This window comes from Gadus chalcogrammus, chromosome 1 (genome assembly GCF_026213295.1).
Source record: "Gadus chalcogrammus isolate NIFS_2021 chromosome 1, NIFS_Gcha_1.0, whole genome shotgun sequence".
Classification (NCBI taxonomy): domain Eukaryota; kingdom Metazoa; phylum Chordata; class Actinopteri; order Gadiformes; family Gadidae; genus Gadus; species Gadus chalcogrammus.
This window is the reverse complement of record NC_079412.1, coordinates 6,356,535-6,371,761: the sequence shown is the minus strand read 5'-3', so window position 1 is coordinate 6,371,761 and position 15,227 is coordinate 6,356,535. Positions and strand designations below refer to the sequence as shown.

The window sequence follows — 15,227 nt, the reverse complement described above, 5'->3', positions numbered from 1 at the left end:
GCACTGTGTTTTTGCACTGCTTTTGTGTTTATTGAAGTCTCAGGTGACTTTTCTTGTGTTTCTCTTATTAATTGTGTAATTTTATATTATTGCATTGTTGAAGGCAGTCTGATACGCAAGCATTTTATTGCTGTTGCTTTAATAACTGTGAAAATGACCAACAAACCATCTTGAAAAACAGTTTAACAGCTTAATAATTGATGCACCTTATTATTAAGGCACGATCCAAATCAGAACAGTGACCCCTTTCATGGTTAAATAGTTTTCACATGTACTATATGTCATTTTTGACGATCGGCGATCGGCCCTCCAAATTTTCTTATGCATATGGTCGGCCCTTGGAACAATAAAGGTTGTGAACCCCTGAGCTACATAGTCCCCGGTGGGAAATCTATCAGGAGAGGGTGTGTGACTTCTGTGTGTGTGTTGCAGGGTGTGGTGCTGGGCTGTTTCTTCGGCTCCGCAGCGCTCTACATATGGGCTGTGGGCATCCTGGCAGCGGGCCAGAGCTCCACCATGACTGGGACCTACTCTGGCCAGTTTGTCATGGAGGTATGAGGAGTCATGGTGACAGGGTGACATGGTGACAGGGTGACAGGGTGACAGGGCCACATGGTGACATGGTGACAGGGTGACAGGGTGACATGGTGACAGGGTGACATGGTGACAGGGTGACAGGGTGACAGGGTGACAGGGTGACAGGGCCACATGGTGACATGGTGACAGGGTGACAGGGTGACAGTGTGACAGGGCCACATGGTGACATGGTGACAGGGTGACAGGGTGACATGGTGACAGGGTGACATGGTGACAGGGTGACAGGGTGACAGGGTGACATGGTGACATGGTGACAGGGTGACATGGTGACAGGGTGACAGGGTGACATGGTGACAGGGTGACAGGGTGACAAGGCGACAGGGTGACAGGGTGACAGGGCCATATGGTGACAGGGTGACAGGGTGACATGGTGACAGGGTGACAGGGTGACAGGGCCACATGGTGACAGGGTGACATGGTGACAGGGTGACAGGGTTACATGGTGACAAGTTGTCATGGTGACAGGGTGCTGACCCTGAGCCCAGAGACCTCCTCTCTCTGACGGTGACACGGTGCCCCCCCCCACCCAGGGCTTCCTGAACCTGCGCTGGTCGCGCTTCGCCCGGGTCCTGCTGACCCGCTCCCTGGCCCTCACCCCCACCCTGCTGGTGGCCGTCTTCCAGGACGTCCATCGCCTGACGGGAATGAACGACTTCCTGAACGTCCTCCAGAGCATGCAGGTGAGACCGCGCCCTGGGCCCATGGTGGCAGACAAAGCTCTGTCTCTTGTTGCCAGGGAGAATGTCCTCATTGCCCGCGTCGATCTAAAACACCACCACCCTCTGCTCCTGCTTATTTAGTCATGGTGAGTTTCAGAGGATATTTGTTAGGACCGCCTCGTTAGGACCTATTCAGTTCGAGACATTTCCCCATCACCTTATAAATGATCTTAAACCAGCCCTATCGAGGAGATAAAGCACAACTTTGTTTTATGCAGGTGTTATTGAAAACATAATACGCCTGTTAAATGTGTATTATTCATAAGTGAGAGCAAGTAAATGCATTAAGGCGGATTTAACAGGATATCTCATTGTTTTTATTTCCTCTCATCAGTAAAACATACACAATGTGCGCTAGCCTTTCATACTAGATTCAATGTTATGAGTAAAATTATCAGAATTATCACAAACATTCATTACTAAGAATGCTTCTCGTTGAACTTTTTTTGAATGCTCATGCAAAACAGGTAGGCTTGTGTTTAAGTGCAGCTGCTGTCAACAATAAATTTGTTAACCACATAAGGTAACATAAGCATGTCTCCCATACCTCCCTGTCTTGCTCTATATTAAAAAGGATAAAAACTTCAAAATAAAAAATCAATAAAGAAGTGAAAGAAATTCTGCACATTTATTTGGCGACCCAAATAAAATCTAGAGAACTGAGGTCTATAGAACTGAGGTCAACAGAAATTAGGTCTACATAATGGAGGTCTACAGAACTGAGGACTAGAGAACTGAGGTCTACAGAACTGAGGTCTACAGAACTGAGGTCTACATAATGGAGGTCTACAGAACTGAGATCTATAGAACTGAGGTCTATAGAACTGAGGTAAACAGAAATGAGGTCTATAGAACTGAGATCTACAGAGGCACATCCATTGAAAGCCTCAACAGTAGGCTATATAACGCTAGGTAGTCTATCTGTCCTCTCTGATAACCGGTGGTTTGTTTTCTGATCCCAGTGTCCTCAGAATCCCATGTCTCGCCATCGCTGACCGCCATGCGCCCTATGTCATGATTATAACCACAATAATGACAACCTTTTTAACGTTTTGATCACAGCTGATGTGACCCATAGAGCAGATGTATACTGTCGTAGCCCCCGACTCTTCCTCCTCTGGTCATTAACAACTCATCCGTTACGGTGGTAGAGCACTTTAAGTTCCTGGGCGCAACCATCTCCCACACACTCAAACGGGACAACAACATCTCCCCACTCGTGAAGAAAGGCCAGCAGCGCCTGTTTTTCCCTCCGCCGCCTGAAAGGACTACCGCTCAGTGCCCCCCGTCATTGTACAATTCTACAGAGCGGTCATTGAGAGTGTGCTAACATCCTCCATCCCGGTCTGGTTTGCCTCTGCGTCAGCCCGCGCAAAGGCCAGGCTACACAGAGTCGTCTGGGCAGCAGAGCGGATCATCGGCGGGCCCCCGCCCCCCCATCATGGACCTCCAGAGCTCCAGGACCATTAGCCGAGCTGTGAAGATTGTGGCTGACCCCTCCCATCCTGTCAATAGTCAGGGCTATTATGTCCAAACACATCACGTCACCTCCACAGTTTTTTCCCCTAAGCAATAGCCCTCCTAAATAACTCTTAAACTTGGACTCCGTTGCACTTTCATTTTATTTAACACTGCACCATCTCCATTCCTATTAATTGATTGCTTCAAATGGTACTGTTTGTCCTTGTATTGTGTTTTGGTCTTTCTGTTTTACGGTGTGTTGCCTGCATGGAGAAGACCAAATCAACTTCTTTGTTGTGTGTTTGCGGCCGCTTGGTGGCAGTAAGGATACACCTCCCTGACCTCATAGTCGTGCGTTCTGCTTCCTGCCCCCAGCTGCCCTTTGCCCTCATCCCCATCCTGACCTTCACCAGCATGCCGGCGCTGATGGGCGACTTCGCCAACGGACGGTAAGCCTCTGCTCTCCTCTGGTGCCGCTGTGTTCTGCGGGGGGCGACTCTAACGGACCACTCCTCCCAGCCTGCTGAAGGCCGGCGGCGGGCTCCTGATCCTGGGCGTGTGCTGCATCAACATGTACCTGGTGGTGGTGTACGTCAGCGCGCTCAACAGCGCGTGGCTCTACGCCGTGGCCTCGCTCCTCTCCATCACCTACCTGGCGTTCGTCGGCTACCTGGTCAGTGTCAATCTCTTTCCCGTAAGCCTTTCGGTGGAGTGTCTGCTCAGGCGTCAGTCACTGGAGGTGGGGTCGGCCTCGACAATAAAGAGGCAGGGATGTGTTTGAAGAAAGACTATCCATGTGAAATAGCGTGGATGCACTACATTTTTGTCTTTTAATTATTTATCAAGGAAAGACAAAACACTTTGCAAACCGGTAGACCTGATCATCATCTGTCACATGACCCATGACATAACTGTGCCAACCCTAAACGGCCTTTAAGATTCTGTTCTAACCCCCTGCCCTCCCACTCCCACGCTGCAGACCTGGCTGTGTCTGATTGCCCTGGGCATGTCCGGTCTGTACCCCTGCTCCCAGGACAGGACCGACACCACCGTCCTCATCGAGCAGCCAGGAGAGGCTGACTCCTGAGAGCCCCGTCACCCTCACCCTATGGTACAGAGGGCAGCGTGCTCTACCTGAGTCTTATGTTATACATAAACTATATAGGGTTACATTGGTTCATTTCAATGCTAATTATTTAATATCTGATAGTGATAATACTAAATAAATATATATCTATATTATCTAATTATAGGAAATACATTGAGCAATGTTAAAGCATTGAATAAACACCAATATCCAGGTAGGCTACACTATATAGCCTCCATTAGCTGCTTTTCAACTCCAGATAAAATGTGACAAGCGTGTATGCAGGGCCGACATTAAGTAGGCCTATATAAATATACAGTATGTTAATTCCATACGTCCTATTCGTTTTTCCACCACAAGGGGGCAATGTCAACTAAAATACTCTAGAAAGGTTTTCATGGCACTAACAGAAGTCCATAACGCAGAACAGTGCTGTAATGAATACAGCACACATCAGATGGCGTGACGTGTTGCATCATGTCGTTGCGTGTTTCACATAGCTACACTGCAGTGGTGTTGTAAACCCAGCGAGCCCGTCGGCTCTAGGAGTGCTGTTGTAGCCGTGTCACTATTGAGCGGCCTCCATTGTGCAAGCGGCCGCTGGCGGGCTTCGGCTCCAGGCTGGAGGGCCGGAGGAGGAAGGGCAGGCCGCTTTCTGTACATTGTGGCTGAGGAGTCTTGGAGACAGAGTTATGTAAGAGGGGGAGAGCCTTCCCACCTCCCGTTGCTGTTTTTGTTTTTCTCAATGAGCCAATGTCTCCCTGCTCGGCCCCACAGCCTGTCAACGAGGGCCCCTTTCCTGGAAACACAGCCCTGGCAGAGGCCCGTCAGAGGTCACGTGATACAGACCCTGAAGCCCAGCCATACTTAAGGCTTAGGCTCCGCAGTGCAGGGGGACGACTCCAACGCCAGGGGCCATGAGGGGAAGTGTGTTGTGGATGAAGGGCGTGGGGCTGTAAATAAACACCGGACATGATGGAGAACTAGGAACACAGAACCACGCCGCCAGCTCCATGGACGGTTTGTCTACCGATGTCCCCCGCCCCTAAACATCTTCTGTCACGCTGCACGAAGTCATGCATCAGTGCAAATCGATTACTTTGCATCAGATCGGTCTTATGGTCCACAGTTCAGTTGCTGTCAAACATTGTTGTTATTATCTTGGGTAAGTGAACTACAATCACCCATTTTTATGAATTTGTATTTTATTTAGACTATCATTGTACTATATGCTATAATATTCAGTCGTCTTTTATGTCTAGCATAAAACATACGTCCTACATCAAAATGTGTGTTAATGTGGTAATTTTTGTTTTTATGTCTAATTCTGTTTATGTGTTAATGTAGGTCATTTTAGTTTTCATTTCTAAGATGTATTTCGTTGATTATGTATAGCTGTGACCCCAATGGTGTGAAATAAATTTTTGGATGGATTTGTTTGTACGCTATATTGATGTTAGAATACAGAAAGATGGTATTTATCGTAATTCACGTATGTGATAGTTCACAAGTTGGAAGACATGGAATTGTAAATATTGTAAAATAAAACCAATAAAAGTTAATAATAAGAGTGTGTCTAATTGCACCACAAGGGAATTGTTATGTTATTGCACCTTCCTGTGATACTGATTTTTTTTTTTTTAATGGCTTATCTCAGTTCACTTCAGGCCTTATCATAAGAGATGCCAGGAAAAGCCCTATGCATGAGTACCTTTGATTGATGAAACAACCAGTAACGTGTTTCAGCAGATTCTCACACAGGACACCGTTGGATCTCTCCCTTTACCTGGTAGGCCTAGGAGCATTAAACAGAGAGCTCTGCCCTGTATTTCTGGTTCACTCAAATGCATTTTGCTCCGTCTCTGTCTCTGAAATATCCAATTACAAAATAGAGGGGCAAATTTAAGTGAACAAATCTTTATTGGTCCAATAAAAAAAGGAAACGTTTTTACCTAGTTCTACTTAGCTAATTTAGTTAGTCTACTTGGGAATGTTTGCTCCGGCAAACAGCCGGAGCGTCTTGTTCTGTTTCCACTGGTGGACTGAAGTATGACACTAGGTTTCCTTGGAAGGGTCAACAGTCACCACGTATTATTGGATGCTCACACTTTTCTAACACGCTCACACTGAATTAGGGCTTTAAATGTGTCCACTCTTGGTTTGTGTTGTAAAGGCATATTTCATAAAGTAGACCTATTTAGATTTTTTGTTCCGCATTAAATCCAAATGTCCAGAAATCCATTAACGCTCAGAGAGGCAGTAGGCCTGCTCAGAACCACAGCTTGACGGTAGGGCTAGGGGACATCATCTCAGTGTCTTCTGTCCTACACACCACAGGCAGTAGAGCCTGAGCCAGAATTGAGGAACCGGGACAAATTAACCCAAATAAAAAACGGTTGAATAAAGTTGTGGTTATCTTGACAGAAAATATATGACACGCCTTCTCTTGAACCTCTAAATAGCCACAGAGGCTAAAGGCGCCTGGAAGAGGCGTGGTTCATGGTGAGACTAGTAAAGCACATGCCCACTGGATTTACAGAAGAGTGGAAAACACTACTATGGCATTGAAGTGATTACATTGATCCCTGCTGCTTTAATTAGGCTATAAGACTAACTGTCTTATAAGCATAACAGCATCTCAGCATAACACACCGTATGATGAGACCTTCTGGACCTGATGGAGGTTCTCTCGCTATGCTGAGACCTTCTGGACCTGATGGAGGTTCTCTCGTTATGCTGCGACCTTCTGGGTCCAGATGGAGGAGGTTCACTAGTTATGCTGAGACCTTCTAGACCTGATGGAGGTTCTCTAGTTATGCTGAGACCTTCTGGACCTGATGGAGGTTCTCTAGTTATGCTGAGACCTTCTGGGTCCTGATGGAGGAGGTTCTGATCATCATACTAAAGAGGAGCTCTGGAATGTGTTTAGTGTGGCGCGTGCAGAAAGAAGAATGCCTTTCGCAACGCCCACTTTCCAACCGACCAATCCGGAAAGAGGGACTGTTTCGAGGCGCCCATAGAGTCCAAATGAACGAAAACAAAGCCGCGATTAAAATTGTAACTATTTCTGAATGCTAAAATGATCGTGGTTACTGTTTGCCTTGGAAAATATCATCTTTTGAATGATTTTTTTTTTTTTTCTACATCCTCTTTTGCGTTTTTGGCGAGGTTGTTTATCTGTAGTAAGGGGACCTTGAAACCGTCGTGCCCCATTTCCTCGGTTGTTTTCCTCCCCGCCTGGTTCTCCATGTTGTTGAGCTTCGGCGAGGTTCTACACTAGTCCTACGATCAACAACATACCTGATCTACAATACAGGACAGGACGACAGAGGACCATAGGACCGATAGCCGAAAGAACCCCGACCCGGAGCCCAGCCCCAGAACCCCGTCCCGAAGCCGAGCCCCAGAAAACCGTCCCGGAGCCCAGCCCTCCCGCGGACCCTCGGGGACAGTGTGGGACGGATGACAGTGGTCTGACTGAGTGACTCCTCAGTCCCTGATGAAGGCTCGTCGGGGGTCGGGGACAGGATTTGACTTCGAGGGCTCTGTGATTGTCAGATGGAAAGTTCTATTATCACTCAAGTGCAGAAAGAAGACGTCCAAGTGTCGCCGAAAACAGGTAAAACGCCGCGTAATAGTATTTACATATGAATAGTTGAAATCCTCTTCATTTGCTCGCAACAATTGCATTATTAAATACAATCTGATCCAAAACAGTGCGTCAATGTGACAGTTGAGCGCTGCGGGCGTCGGGCCGCGCGCACCTCCCAACGCGCACCTCGCGCACCGCCCACCGCGCACCTCGCGCAGTCACTGCCTAATCCGACTCTTAACGAGCTCTACAATTAAGTCATTAATAATATTGAAGCAGGACTCAAGCCATCGAGGAATCAAAATACGTCCAGCGTAATGAACAGGGGCCTCTAGGGGCCCCACGTTACCACTCTGAGTGGACCAGGAGCCCCACGGTACCAATCTGAGAGGACCAGGTGCCCTAGGTACCACTCTGATCCTCATGAGGACCACGGGCCTTCAGGGGCCCCACGCTGATCCTCATGAGGACCAGGGTACTGATGTAAAGGACTCCAAAACACTAAAAACCAGCAGTTATTCTTCTCATTGAACCAGGTAGGCCTTCAGGTTGCCGCCGAGATCTTCGCTTGGTCTCCCATAGCTACTCTACTATCACAACATCGAAGCGTATTATTATTATTTAAAAATAGTTATCTCGATTTATTATCCAAATATGTTGCAACGGAGGCCCGACCAAGATATGCGGCGAACCATGTTGTGTTGATCAGTGCTATTACTAGTCCTCCTACCAGGACTAGAGAACACAACATGTTGTTCTGCTCACATGCTCGGAGGAGCGGCAGATCAGTGCGCGGCGGTCGGAGGACAATAAAGTAGTGCCAGTTCTACCGCAATATTCAAACCTTTCTACTCGTACGTTGCTTGGTTAAACAAATTAAGCACATGCCAATAAGGTTAACAATGCACACGGAAGGAGATAAAGGTGTGTTTGAAGAGGTGCTGGGTAAACGGGCCGTCGTCTGAGAGGTGTAGAACCGTGTTGGCTCGGCCCAGGGGCCGCGGTACTGACGGAGGAATGCACTCCACCCCTCCACCCTCCACCCCTCCACACACGCCCTCCTCCGTCCCGCTGGAGCTCTGAAGATTCCTGGTTCTCAGTCTTATTGCCATCGTTAGAACGGCTGTGGTGCGTGTTGCAGCCTTGGATTCACCTTTACGCTTGTTTTTCAATTTAAATTAGTTATATCTGTGGGGAGAAAAAAGCAAATAGGAAAAGACTCCGACTGTTGAACTTGCCCCCTTTCAGTAAATAGGCCATAGAGCGTTTCCCTGTGCGGAAGGCACTGGTTCAGCACTTGCAGTAATCACGCCAGTGAGACTCAGATTTAAATACACATATTTGGAAACGCATTTGCTGCAGTAGCTGTTCCTTTTCCTCCGAAAGCTTGCCTTGTGTCAGTGTCCGTGTGTTTACCACATCAGGGTCCGTGCTCATCGTGACTTGTGTCAGTGTCCGTGTGTTGACCACATCAGGGTCCGTGCTCATCCTGCCTAACGAGCAGCGGCTGCATTATACCTTTTCGAGTGAAAAAAACCCAACCTTCGTTATCTGTACATTTTAAACTGAATAGTGTTTTCCCACTTTCTCAGCCTTGTGTCACCGGTTGTTTTGTGCTATTAATTGGAATGCCTATTTGCATTTTGCCTTAATTAACAAGTACTCCCACTAAACTCTTAGTGCCTCCAGCGTCCTTCTCTCCAAGACCTCTCACTGGTCTCTCCAAGACCTCTCGTTGGTCTCTCCAAGACCTCTCGTTGGTCTCTCCAAGACCTCTCACTGGTCTTTTCAAGACCTCTCACTGGTCTCTCCAAGACCTCGTTGGTCTCGCCCAGACCTCTCCCTGGTCTCTCCCAGAACTCCCGCTGCTGGTCTCTCCAAGACCTCTTGCTGGTCTCTCCAAGACCTCTGTCTGTCTCCCCAATAACTCTTGCTGTTGGTCTCTCCAAGACCTCTCGCTGGTCTCCCCAAGACCTCTGGCAGGTCTCCCCAAGACCTCTGGCAGGTCTCGCTCTGTTGTGGAGAAGGTCTTTACTCTGGCTGATCAGAGAGCAGCGAGGTGTGACCAGCTCCCCGTCTCGCCCCCCCCCGGCTCCTTTCAGCCTGCAGGCCATCTGCCTCCAAGTGTCTTGGGAGCTTGACATGGTTAGAATGCCTTCGCCCTGTGTTTTTCTGCTAAAGGTAGCCTACCGCTGGAGGGAAAAAAAAGAGTAGTGTGGGTTTTCCCGCCCTCTGTGATTATATAACGTGTACCAGCCATTTCCAGCAGCAGCAACAGCAGCAGCAGCGGAGTCGGGCTCATTAAAACCAGATTTCTTGTGCAGGCTGGGGCCTCCCTGTAGAAGGATGGGTGTACTGCCTTTAGGGGGGGGGGGGCTGATCACATTGTGATTATTGTTGTCAAGGGAATCCATACGGTGGATTCATTTATACAGGCCTAGTGTCCGTACGCTGTAGTGGGACGTGGTCGGTCCGCCGTAGTGGGATGGCTCCGTGTGGGGGTGTGAGGTCCAAGGTGATTGGCTCTGTCCGAGCAGAAGGCCCTGTCTTGTAGCGTGTGCACACTCAACACGTGCTGTTTGCTGTGTACTGTTCCCGTCTGCTTGCTCACACCAGCCTCCCTCTCTGCCCCCCCCCCCCCCTCCCCCACCAGGCGCGGTGAGCCGCTCCTCTCTCAAGCAGCCAAAGAGCTGTAACATCTTTAAGGCGCTCTTCTGCTGCCTCAAAGCGCAGGATGGCCCCAAACTGCCACCCCCTCCACCGCCACCGCCTCCACCCTCCTCCCAGCAGGCCTTGCTGGAGTCGCAGGAAAATGGGACAGTTGTCAAGGTAACGCACAATATACACGCACGCAGTGATTTACAGCCCTGGAAGGCGGTCTAAGAGCTTGATTTACAACTCGTCTTAATTTAAATGTAACAAAAAAATTGACCAAAACAGTACTTCGAGTCACTTGACCATGAAAACAGAAAGGCCATCACTATAGACATTTGAATCAACTTTATAAAATGTTTATTTTACCTCAACCTCTAGCTGTACACACGGAGCACTTAACTATTTGGAGATAAAGAATGAATGTGATGCTCGCATTTGAAGATCCAATAGTTTGACTCTCAGGCCTAGCTGTATAGGCTGAGTTGGGAGGAAGGTGATCTGTGTTTAGATGTGAGGTCTAGACTCCTTTTAAAGGCCAGTTTTAACCAGAGGCCGTGTTTGTTCATGCGCGGCCTGCCCTCTGGCAACAGCAGCCAACAGGAAGCACAAGATTTAGGCACTTTAGGCTATTGTTTGCCTCCATCATAATGTCATGTATTTTCTTTTTGGTCAATATTCATACGACGTGTGTGTGTCTTTCTGTCTCCTCTTCCCAGGATGAGGGCAGCCTACTGCCTGAGTTGGATCCCCAGGACCAGGGAAAGATCTGCGTGGTCATAGACCTGGATGAGACCCTGGTCCACAGCTCATTCAAGGTATCTGCTCCTCCACACTAACACAGCATAACTCGGCCCCAGAACAGGTTCCTCTGTTGTGCTACTCTCTCGGCATTCCACTTCTCTAGCCCCGCTGATTGCAACACTCAAAGTAGATTTACACACCGTGTTAGAACGCTGTCTACAGTGTTGGCCTGTAAGTCTGTGCAAGAATCCAACTTATTTAAATTGGCTTTGAGCTTTTAGTTAAAGGCAGTTGTTGAAGTTGAGGCAGCGGCCCCATATTGTTAGTCAACCCGTATCAGGGTCTGTGCTCTTACTGCGGCCAGGACATGGTGAAAGATGTTTGGGGCCGTGAGTGAAGTCCATTCTGTGTATGTAGGCCAGGGCCTGTGAGTTATGGCGTCAGCGCAGCAAGCCTGGTTCAGAGTGTTCACTCTCTCACTCGTTATGTAATGCCATGAATGTACACATGCCGACCTCCTCTCTGCGCTCCCTCCACAGCCCATTAGCAACGCAGACTTCATCGTGCCAGTGGAGATAGAAGGGACCACCCACCAGGTAAGCCCTAACGTCTGTCCTTGTTGTGCGTCTGCCTGGGTACAAGGTATAAGGTCTATTGTGTGCGTGTGTTGGTTGTGCTTGGCGGTTCAGGGATCAGCGTTGTTATGGTGGCTGCGTGGCGCCCCCTGCTGGCCATGTGGGGACTTGAATAAAGGCTGAGAGGCCCAAAGGAAATCACTCACTTTGTCTTTTTTTTGTGTGGCTTCGAAAATTGAAAATAGATTTTATGCATGCCAATTGGGCTAATATAATCAGATTATTTTAAGTGATTCGATTTGTGTATAGAGTGGACGACCGTTTGACATGTGGAGAAGCACTTCAGTCTCTGAAACATGAATCCTTGTAACCTCTTGAGCTGGGACGGACTCATCTTTTTTTGGCCATGGCTTGGTTCAAGTAATCCAGGATAGGCTGGTTCACAACCGCACGGCCTATTTTTGATTACTTGTTTCAGGAAATGGTACCTGGCAGCGGAGGAGCTGAGAGAGGAGGGCTCGGATTGGGGTTAGCCTAGGCGAGGGGGCTCAGTACTACTGTTCTCTTCTTCCCCAAATGTTACTCTTTCAATATTTGTCTACATCCAAAGTATTGCAAGTATTATAAAGTATTTATAGGAACATTTATAAAGTATTTTAAATATTGACTCTTATCTGTTTCGTGGTTATGACAATCAATTCAATAGATAATGTATTTTTATCCCCATATTCCTTGGGGAAATAGCGTGTCACTAACGGATCAGATCGTGATCAGAAAGCCGTTTTGTCTCCTGGAGGTCTACGTCCTGAAGCGGCCCTACGTGGATGAGTTCTTGCAGAGGATGGGGGAGCTGTTTGAGTGTGTGCTGTTCACAGCCAGCCTTGCCAAGGTATTTAGAATCGGCCTAGTGTCACACATCACATTTTTGTTTCCTGACGCCCTGGCTAATTGTGTGACGCTATGTGTGATCCTCTTCCTGTTGCTACCTCTTAGATGCTTCCCGTGCTTCGGGTCCTCTGAGTAGTTGCCTATGTATTGCTATAAAAGATGAACCAAACATGACACAGTCCCTAACACAGGTTATGCTGTGGGGCTTAAATTAGCCACAGGTCATGCCACCAATTTAAGCCAATCCTAAATAGCAATAAGCAGAGGTTGGCCTGAGCTGGCACTGCGGTTGGTATTTATTCAGAGTGTTTGGTTACTCTTTAAGCGTTAGTTCATGTCTCCCCCCCTCCCTCCTCCCTCCCGGGCCTCTGGGTAGTATGCGGACCCAGTGACTGACCTGCTGGATCAGGGCAGTGTGTTCCGGGCCCGTCTGTTCCGGGAGTCCTGCGTCTTCCACCAGGGCTGCTATGTGAAGGACCTGAGCCGGCTCGGCCGGGACCTGAGGAAGACCCTCATCCTGGACAACTCCCCGGCCTCCTACATCTTCCACCCGGAGAACGCTGTGAGGCCCCTGCCGTCCACGCACACACTGCAGACCTAACGAGGGCCACACTTTACTGCTCCGACTACATGAGGACTAGGCGTTGATTAAGACTTATTGTAAAAATAAGTGAATAGAATTGCTGTATGTATTTGTTTTAACTGTGACTTTTTAGAAGGTGCTTAGAAAGATGCTTTTTAATGTACCTTCAATGACGGTATTGCAAATCGTCTCATTGTCTCATATTAACATCAGTGGTAATTAGTTAGAAGATTATACATTTCACAAATTGAGACATTGATCTATGTGTTTGCCATGAGATCTGGTTCCAGTTGGATAAGAAAGGTTCTAGATCTGATTCTGTTGCTCATGCCTGCCTAGGTGGACCAGAAAGATTCTAGATCTGATTCTGTTGCTCATGCCTGCCTAGGTGGACTAGAAAGGTTATAGATCTGATTCTGTTGCTCATGCCTGCCTAGGTGGACTAGAAAGGTTCTAGGTCTGATTCTGTTGCTTATGCCTAGGTGCCGGTGCTGTCGTGGTTCGACGATGTGGACGACGTTGAGCTCCTCAACCTTCTTCCCGTGTTTGAGGACCTGAGTCAAGCGGACAACGTTTACACCCGTCTGGACCAGCTCCGAGGGCCGTAGATCTGCTGTGGTCTGCCCACGTTACAGCCCCCTGGTACCAATGGGGATCTGGTGCTTTCCGAGCCTCTTGTTAATCTTTTAAAACATTGCACCAAACATGGACATGTATCTTGAGTCTTTCTGCACATGGGGCCTAGCATGTGTTAGCCACTATTTGAAAGCAGAGAGATTTGGAAACGGCCACCAAAGTAGTTTGAAAACAATCGCTCCAGTGATTGTATCTAAGTAGTTATTTTGCCGTCCCTGACTTTACCCTGGGATGTTTTTGTATCGTTGTGCCTTTTTTAAGGAACAAAAAAAATACATTGGCTCACTTTTTATTTGAACAGCTTTTGTTATTTTTTTCTAGTTTTTTTTTATATATAAATCTATTTTTGAACAGTAAATGTGGTTTATCTATGCAACCCATTACATTGACAATACCTCTACTGTAGACAGCTGGTAATGACATACTGCCCGTGTAAATGGAGAGGTTGTGATTTAGATGAGTGAATCAGCAATGGAACACGAAACTGTACTCTACCTTATTTTCTACAGAACTATAGGACACGTGATAAAGTTGATTATTTATCATACCAGTTCCAATAACGGTGCAGTGTTGGAACATAGGGACAGTTGATGGGATATTTTGGAATGACGCTATGGCCATTTAAAAGCAGACACACTGGAATTCGCCGGTGGCTCCTGACTTAATAGAATTAAAGCCACATTTGTTAAACAAGGTAAAGAATGATTTGTCCTTATGTTTGTCTCTGATGATTTGAACAATATTGCACTTGTTTTATATTCAGTGCTAAAGTGACGGGTGTGCCTGGTGCTGTTAGCGTAGAGCAGGCGGAGCGCACTGTGGAGATCAAGTGACAGGCTGTGCTACTCGCAGTGCGACACTTGAACATATCATATCTGATGAACGTTTTTCTGTATTTATTGGCCAATCGTCGTATTGTCCAGTACCTCTTACTGCTGAACGGTTTGGCTTGTGATCCATTGCCTACTTTATTGGTGGTTCAGTATTAGACCATCCAGTTGTGTTTGTGCCTTGGAGTCTCTCGTGTCAAAGGAAGGGGCAAGCTGTGGAGGACAGAGTGCAGCCGAACCTGAGTCCACTCTCCTGAAGCCTGTTTAGTTATGCAGCAAGACCACATTTTCAACTCCAAATAATTGTTCCTCTTTTCTCCACTGAGAATTGCTTTGCTTATCGAGAAATATCAACAAACATTCTTTGGCTATACAATTTGTACAACTATTGCCTGCATGTTAAAAAAAATAGTAACCATTTATTATACGCTGCCAAATATTTTTGTTTAGACGGTATTGATTGAATTGTCTTATACTTAGTGTTTATTGAAAATAAGAACGTTTGTACTATCAGACCCAATTCAAGCTAATTCTTCATGACACAGTGTACAAATAAAAGATGATTATATTTTACTGATGTTTTTCCCTAACTGCACAGTTTGTATGACTTGCAAATGGCAAAAAAACATTGATCAATGATGTTGATAGTTGTACTGTATAACACATTTACCCCCCCCCCCCCAAACCATTACAATACGAAAAGTAAAAACCTAAATACAAAGAAAGTATCTACTCTATCAATTTTAGGAGAGAAAAAAAAACTGGTTTAAAACCTGATTGTATTACAATGAATTGCATCAATTTACTTGCAAGACTTATAACCACTGCAAACACTGCAGCGCATAGTAATTTTAAGTAACAAG

The 15,227-nt window shown here is 47.1% G+C and overlaps 2 protein-coding genes across 2 annotated transcripts in view; both read left to right on the top strand.

The window, feature by feature from the left end:
* LOC130378158 (natural resistance-associated macrophage protein 2-like) overlaps nucleotides 1-5,995 on the top strand; it is a 20,315-nt gene extending 14,320 nt beyond the window's left edge. Inside the window, exons 12-17 of the mRNA XM_056585076.1 lie at nucleotides 433-552; nucleotides 1,128-1,277; nucleotides 3,153-3,226; nucleotides 3,297-3,450; nucleotides 3,757-3,888; nucleotides 4,642-5,995. Of these exons, the coding sequence (XP_056441051.1) occupies nucleotides 433-552; nucleotides 1,128-1,277; nucleotides 3,153-3,226; nucleotides 3,297-3,450; nucleotides 3,757-3,864 (606 nt within the window). The 3' untranslated portion in view covers nucleotides 3,865-3,888; nucleotides 4,642-5,995. The remainder of the gene's footprint in view (nucleotides 1-432; nucleotides 553-1,127; nucleotides 1,278-3,152; nucleotides 3,227-3,296; nucleotides 3,451-3,756; nucleotides 3,889-4,641) is intronic.
* Nucleotides 5,996-6,901: 906 nt separating this feature from the next.
* ctdsp2 (CTD (carboxy-terminal domain, RNA polymerase II, polypeptide A) small phosphatase 2) lies at nucleotides 6,902-15,059 on the top strand. The gene is made up of 7 exons (XM_056585109.1): nucleotides 6,902-7,483; nucleotides 10,110-10,285; nucleotides 10,828-10,926; nucleotides 11,392-11,448; nucleotides 12,224-12,316; nucleotides 12,692-12,877; nucleotides 13,381-15,059. Exons 1-7 carry the CDS (start codon nucleotides 7,423-7,425, stop codon nucleotides 13,504-13,506), a joined length of 798 nt encoding a protein of 265 aa, XP_056441084.1. The 5' UTR covers nucleotides 6,902-7,422; the 3' UTR covers nucleotides 13,507-15,059.
* The last annotated feature ends 168 nt before the right edge of the window (nucleotides 15,060-15,227 follow it).